This window comes from Penaeus japonicus, unplaced genomic scaffold, assembly GCF_977035675.1.
Source record: "Penaeus japonicus unplaced genomic scaffold, GWHDUDI00000001_assembly GWHDUDI00000041, whole genome shotgun sequence".
NCBI lineage: Eukaryota > Metazoa > Arthropoda > Malacostraca > Decapoda > Penaeidae > Penaeus > Penaeus japonicus.
The window spans coordinates 3,990,350-3,997,849 of record NW_028234443.1 but is presented as its reverse complement, the minus strand read 5'-3'; the positions used below and the strand labels follow the sequence as shown (position 1 = coordinate 3,997,849).

Genomic DNA, 7,500 nt, shown 5'->3' with positions numbered 1-7,500 from the left:
ACTATTCATAATAAAATAAAAAAATAAATGTGTAAACGAGGGGAAACCCCGAAAATCAATCGAAGATCAATAACAACTTACCTCCTACTGGGCAAGAGACTTATTACTACCCCATATCCCGTTTATCATTACATTAATACGTGACTGACTCAACTCCTCTTCCCCATCTCCCCTCCCCTCCCTCCCTCTCTTCCCCCTCTCCCCTCCCCGCAGGTCCCGATCCCCGTGCGCTTCATGTTCGTCCTGCTGGGGCCCTTCCACGGCGAGATGGACTACCACGAGGTCGGGCGCTCCATCTCCACCCTCATGTCCGACAAGGCCTTCCACGAGGTAGCTTACCGCGCCCATTCCCGCGGCCAGCTCCTCTCGGCCATCAACGAGTTCCTGAACGCCTCCATCGTGCTGCCGCCCTCCGACTGGAACAACAAGGACCTGGTTCCCATCGACGACATCCGGGCGAAGGCGAACCAGATGATGAAGAAGAAGGAGAGTCTTCGGTCCAAGAGGAAGCAGTCGGAGACAGGTAGGCCGTTCGGATTTTTTCTTTTTCTTTTCTTTTCTTTTAATGTTTATTTATTTATGTATTTTTTGTGGGTTTTATTTATTTTGGTTATTTTAAGGGTGGGTTGAGATACTTGTCGCTGTTTTTGGGTTGTCGGATCTTTCTTTTGATGTTGTTTTGATACTTGTCAATGAAATTACCTTTAACATTAGTACTGAACCAGTTTATATAGTTAGCTTCTTTTTTTAAAAAAAATCTCGTAGCTTGACGTCAAAAAAAGAATAACGTAGATGCATTTATCTTTCCCTCCCACGCATTATTCACTCTCGCCTAACCTAGCCTCCCTTCCCCTCCTCCTCCAGCAGCCGTAACACCAGTCTCCGCAGGCGATGGCGACGGCGGGAAGAAGAAGCCCCCACCAAGGGACCCTCTCATCCGCACAGGAAAGCCCTTCTTCGGCGTCATGGAGGATATCAAGACCCGCTTCCCGCTCTACCTCTCGGACATCAAGGATGGGCTGAGCGGCCAGGTGTTGGCGGCGGCCATCTTTATTTTCTTTGCCGCGCTTTCTGCTGCGATCACTTTCGGCGGCATTTACGGTAGGAGGAGTTTATTTATGTTTAAATAATGATATTTATCGTTTTGTTTTTTATATTTTCTTTTTGTTTCTCTTTGTCTCTCACTCTTCTAAGTGATATTACTCATCATAGAATTTTCCAAAATAAGGAATAACGGATTCTTCTAAATCTATTAATTTCTTCCATTGCTAAACCACCACACGTTATTCACATTATCCACGACTCCTACCATACCTTAACGCCCTTCTCTGCACGCCCGCGCCCACCCCCGCAGGCGACCGGATGGACAACTACATCGGCGTGGGCGAGACTCTTCTTATCTCGGCCGTCAATGGAATCATCTTCGCCCTATATTTGCCGCAGACCCACTCATGTTTTTTCTTCCTAAGATTGTGCGATGGAATTGGGCGCGACTGCCCGGCCTCTCAACTCATGTATCTTCGACATTGAGTTTGTATTCGGTTGTGTGGGGAGTTTTTGGGGTTTATGTGTTGTTGTGTTCGCCTTGAATTTCACTTTTATTTGATTTTTAAGAACTGTGTTTTAAGGTTTGATTTCGTAGTAGTTCAAAGATCAAAATGTATGACAGTAGGTTGATATTTCATATCAATATTAACTTAATATCTCATATTAAATCAAATCTAGTATCAACTTAACCTAATGAATTTCACCTATTTTTTCCCCTCCATGTATTATCATCCATCATTTAATTTATTTCCCGCCCCCCCCCCCCATTTATTATCATCCATAATTTCATTGATCCCCCCCCCCCCATTTATTATTATCATCCATCATTTCATCTATTTCCTTTCCCGCCCCCGCCCACAGTTCTGCAGATCATACGATATAGACTTCCTGTCCACGCGCGTGTGGGTGGGAATTTGGATGACTGTGACCGCCATTTTGGTCACCGCGTTCGAAGCCGTGGCGGTCGTCAAGAAATTCACTCGCTTCACCGAGGAGATCTTCTCGACGCTCGTGTGCCTCATCTTCATCTACGGCGCCTTTGAGAAGCTGGGCGAGATCTTCAGCAATCACCCGCTGCAGTCCAAGTACGGCTTCAAGGACGTCAATGGGTCGGAAATGTAAGTCTGAAGTCGGATGGGGACCGGGCGAACGTTTTTCTTTTTTTTTTTTTTTTGGTTTTGGGGGCTCTCTTTTTTTTCTTTTTTTCTTTTTTCTTTTTACTTTATCTCTTTTTCTTTCTTTCTCTTTCTTTCTCTTTCTCTCTCTCTCTCTCTCTCTCTCTCTCTCTCTCTCTCTCTCTCTCTTTCTCTTTCTCTCTCTTTTCTTGTTTTATTTCTTTCTCTCCCCCCTCTCTGGCTTTCTCACTTCCTCTCCCTCCTTCCCTCACTCCCTCCCTCTCCCTCTCACTCCCCCTCCTTCCCTCCCTCCCTCCCTCCCCTCCTTCCCCCTCCTTTTCCTCTTCCTTCCCTCTCCCTTCCCCCCTTAACACCAACATTTACGAGTATGATCAAAAACCAAAAACAACAAACACAGAGAATATCATATCAGTGTTCATAATTCTTCAGTTTCACCATCCTCTCATCCCCCCCACCCCCCCCTCCTTCCCCGGCAGTTCCTCTGGCACCATCATCAACGGAACCCTCTACAACGCAACCAACATGGATAACGAGGACGTGACCGCCATCGAGCCAGCTCAGCCCAACACTGCTCTTCTCTCGATGATTTTGATGATCAGCACCTTCCTCATTGCCTTCAAGCTCAAGCACTTCCGTAACTCCAAGTTCCTCGGCAGAAGCGTGAGTGTCGTCGCCGACTTTTCGGTTCTTCGGTTCTTAGGTTCTTGGGTTCTTGGGTTTAAACTTCTTGGGTTTCAACTTCTTGGTTCTTGTACTCGTCCTCGTGGTGATGTTTTTTTTTTTTTTTTTTTTTTTTTTTTTGGGGGGGGGGAGGGGGGTTTGGATTCTCAGTTGGGGATTGATTGTTGTTGTGTTGATTCTTCTTACTGGATGGGATTTTGGGATGGGGGCTTCCGTTTTATCTACGCGTTTATTCACTTGTGTATTTATTCACTTGTGTATTTATTCACTCGTGTATTTATTCACTTGTGCATTTATTCACTTGCGTATTTATTCACTCGTGGATTTATTCACTCGCGTATTTATTCACTTGTGGATTTATTCACTTGCGTATTTATTCACTCGTGGATTTATTCACTCGCGTATTTATTCACTTGTGGATTTATTCACTTATGTATTTATTCACTCGTGTATTTATTCACTCGTGTATTTAATCACTCGTGTATTAATTCACTTGTGCATTTATTCACTTGCGTACTTATTGACTTGTGTCCCTCCATCTGCAGGTGCGTCGTGCTCTCGGTGACTTCGGCGTGCCCATCTCCATCGTGCTCATGGTTACCCTGGACTACCTCATCCATGACACCTACACCGACAAGCTCACCATGCCCGACGGTCTCAGCCCCTCCAATCCCGAGATTCGAGGCTGGCTAATCAACCCCATGGGCGCCATCGATCCCCTGCCCATCTGGGTTATCTTCTTGGCTGCCCCCGCCTCCCTCCTGCTCTTCTGCCTCGTGTTCCTGGAAGAGAACATCTGCCAGTAAGTTTGCAGGACGAGGGAGATTTAGTTTCTGTTGGGGGGTAGGGGGGGTTGGAGGAGTGGGGGGACTGGGGATGGTGGTGGTGTGGAAGGGAGAGGGATAGGGGGGGGAACACCAGGAGTTTTTGTTATTTACACGCGGCTATTTGAGAATTTTTTATTTATGTTCGTGAGGTTTAGAGACGGTCCACCCTTGGTTCACCCTTTTGTCTTTTCGTTTCCTTTTTTTCACTAAAAATGTTGATGTTCTGGTTTAAATGGTGTTTCAGATTTCTTGTGTACGTGAACCTCATGGAGTTTCTCAGCTTAAAATTTATTGTGATTGAGTTTAAGTTGCAATCAATTAAACAATGGTTAGGGCCTTCTTCATTCTGTATGTGAAATCTATATATGACTAAATTGTCTTAAATCAGAATCATGTTTTCCTCAAGTTAGGATTTAGTTAAGGATGTACTCAAGCTGAAGTGTGGAACAAAGGATATTAGATCTTACTAAAAAAAAAACTAAGCATACAAAATAAGTGTGGCTAGTCATTCCTAAACCTTTGAACCAACTAGGAACATGGGGTCTTCACACACGAACAAAATAAGTATGCCCCGTCTTTCACGAAGGCTAATCACGTCTCTCTTTTCCCCACCCTTCTCTAGCCTTATCTTGAGCAAGCCAGAGAAGAACATGGTAAAGGGATCAGGTTTTCACTGGGATTTGATCCTCTCCTGCTTCATCAACTTCGTGTCTGGGCTCTTCGGTGCTCCCTTCATGGGCCCTGCCTGCGTGAGAACCGTGTCCCACACCTCTGCACTGACTGTCATGAGCTCAACCCACGCCCCTGGAGAGTCCCCTAAGATTGTGGGCGTCCTTGGTAAGATACCTTTCTTATTTTTTGAGGTTGAGGTGTTCTTGATAGTTAGTAAAGCGTTCCTTTTTTTTTCTTAAATGGCATGTAACTTAAAGTATGAGTATTTTTTAACTGGTGTCCTAATATGTGCTATAATCAGCTAAGCTTTGATTTTTTTCTAAATAGAACAGAGAGGATAAGCATTTTTTTTCTCTCACTTTCCAGAACAACGACTTAGTGCCATCATTGTGTCAGTGTTGGTGGGACTGTCAGTATTCTTGACAGCAGCTCTTAACCTTGTGCCCAAGTCTGTGCTGCTGGGTATCTTCCTCTACATGGGTATCTCCGCCACAGCTGGTATTCAGTTCCTCGAACGCATGATTCTTTTCCTCATGCCCGTCAAGCACCATCCTAACGTAGCTTATGTGAAGAAGGTGAGGATTTGCAGAGGAGCATCTTGTTCATTTGCAATAGAGACTTCACTCCATGCTGTTGATATGCTGTGTTATCAATTGTTTATATATTATGGAAGAAGGAAGATCAATTGATGTATTGTCCTGGTCTCCCTTTTTCCTCCTATTTTTAAATGAATGACGGTCCTTAAAATTTCAATCCCTTTGCAGGTGCGCACCTGGAAGATGCACGCCTACACCGGCATCCAGCTCCTCATGTTGGTGATCCTATGGATTGTAAAGCAATCTCCCGCTGCCCTCTGCTTCCCCTTCGTGCTCATGTGCCTCATCCCCATCAGATTGTACCTTCTCCCCTATGCATTCAGCGGCGTTGAGCTTAATGCTGTAAGTCCATGGCAGTTCTTTTTTTTTTTTTTTTTTCATCGTGTTTTGTTTTTGTGTTTGATTGGTTCTTTTTTTTTATGGTGAGAATTTTTTTTTTTTTTTAAGAAGACAAATGAAGTGAGAGTAACTCTAGAAGGAAAGGAAAGAAAGGATAGGAATCTCTCAGCTCCTATTAGCTAGTTGTTTTCACAATCTATACCAGGGTAGGGACGAGATGGGAAAAAACACATGCACCGACAATTTCCCATTTTCATAATTTCTTTCATCATGAGACCAGTTTCTAACCCTGCCATTTCTCCCCAGCTCGACGGAACCGAAGCTGCCGCCACCGCAAACAACGATGATGAAGAACCTGACTTCTTCGAGGAAGCTCACGACTTGCCGACCTACATTGACCACCACCACCAGAGCTGAGTGTCCCCCTGTGCAGAAGATCATCTCAGTTCCAAAGTAGATCTGTTTGAAGAGAAGAAAGAGACAAGGCAAACTGGTTTAAGTAGGCCTTTATTCTATTAGCCAAGAAAGAATTCTATTTCCAGTTTTTTTTTTAATCATATTCTTTATAAATTACCCGCAAAATTGTGCTTTGTGTCTTTTTAAAGTGATCTTCTTATATCTGAGCATTGGAAAATGATTGATGAATTTGTCACTGCTGTGCAGTACTTACAGATAGTGAAATTTTATCAAGCATTTTGACGAACAGCCATGTTTCAATGTAAGTAATTTTTAATGGCTTTATATGTCAACTGTCTAGGTTTTGTCATCATTAGTTGTTGATGGAATAGCAGTGTATATTCAAAGGAGGATCTGAACATGCTGTGCATGATAAATTTATTGTCCTCTCATGAAGGAGACGTTCAACTTTGTGAGACCGATTGTTTTACTGTTTTCAGTATGATAGTCGTCTCGTTTTTCTACTTTACATCCTTAGAGAAATCTGTAATGAAGTTAAACATGTGATTAGTATTTCTACCCAAGTTAATTTGACCAGAGTTTTACATTTAAAGCTTATTATTCTTAGCTGGAGTATTTTAAGTCATTTAACCAGACCCAGTAATGGATCTGTTCACAGTTGTGAAGGAACAGTACAAGACTTTTATCATTCCACAATATGGTGCTGAATAAACACATAGGTGCTTTAGTAAAACATCTTTTCTGTGAGGAAGAGGGTGTAGGCTGTTTAGATGCTCCGTCCATCAGTATTTAAGGTGAAAATGTTATTTTTCCGGATGAAAAGCAATTTGCTCAAGTTAGTTGGTTTTAAAGGAAATTTGATGTACCAGTGCAGTTGAGAAGCAGACATCTTATGAGATATTTATATGATGATGTAATTATATAGTTTTTATTATTATTGATAATATTTTAGCATATGTAGGGTTTATGTAAGTACAGTACTCTAATCCTGTTTTAAGGCCCCAAACTGCAGCTGTTTAGTGAATCCATATAGACACCAACGAGCGACCAGGAGCGCATCCTAACTCCCCATCGCTCCGGCTTGCTCTTTCGTGCCTAGCAGAGGCATTGGCTCGCAGACTATCAAATCTGCAGAATCTTGTAATCCAATCAGGCAGAGACTGTTGTAGTTTTTATTTTCTTTTTTTTTTGGATCACCTTTCTTTTTCATCCTCCTCTTTTAGACCCAATAATCGTATCCATTGGTAATATATCACTCGAGTGTTGCCTCCAGGACACGTATGACTATGTCAAAGTAGTTGTTATTGTGTTGCGGGCTGTAGCTGTATTACTCTTTTATTATCACAGTTCAATGTGCCAAATTATTAATTTATTTTTTATTTTTTTATTTTTTTTAGTGACGTTTTCTTTCTTATGAATTTGTCATCTGTTTTGAAGAAGAGTTCTTTGGACCAATAGGTACTCTGATGTTGGTTAGACAATTCCAGTGAATTTCTTGAAGTTGACGTGCCTGGCGTTTTTTTGTTTTTTTTCTATCATTGTGTATAATCACGCAGTAACAATTACCATGTATTGCAATTAGTTCTGCTCTGATTTCATATATATAAATATATAAAATAGCTGCCATAGCTTCCTTCATATCTAGTTCGAGTACTACATTTTCGTCACACCTTCTGCGGTTATTTTATTTATAGCTAACCACGTGAAAGAGCTCTGTTTCCAGGGAACAATGGGCTTTTCCTTAACCGGCAGGATTTTGTGACGGAAATGCTCTTACTACTGGGA

General features: G+C 42.5%; 1 protein-coding gene across 1 annotated transcript in view; it reads left to right on the top strand.

The window, feature by feature from the left end:
* Nucleotides 1–7,500, top strand: part of Ae2 (anion exchange protein Ae2) — a gene marked incomplete in the record, with an annotated part of 127,997 nt that overhangs the window by 120,288 nt on the left and 209 nt on the right. The window contains 8 exon segments of the mRNA XM_086534362.1: nucleotides 1,529–1,541; nucleotides 1,909–2,165; nucleotides 2,660–2,843; nucleotides 3,410–3,666; nucleotides 4,314–4,528; nucleotides 4,730–4,938; nucleotides 5,128–5,301; nucleotides 5,605–7,500. The exon segment at nucleotides 5,605–7,500 is cut by the window's right edge and continues 209 nt beyond it. Coding sequence (XP_086390488.1) covers nucleotides 1,529–1,541; nucleotides 1,909–2,165; nucleotides 2,660–2,843; nucleotides 3,410–3,666; nucleotides 4,314–4,528; nucleotides 4,730–4,938; nucleotides 5,128–5,301; nucleotides 5,605–5,715 — 1,420 coding nt within the window.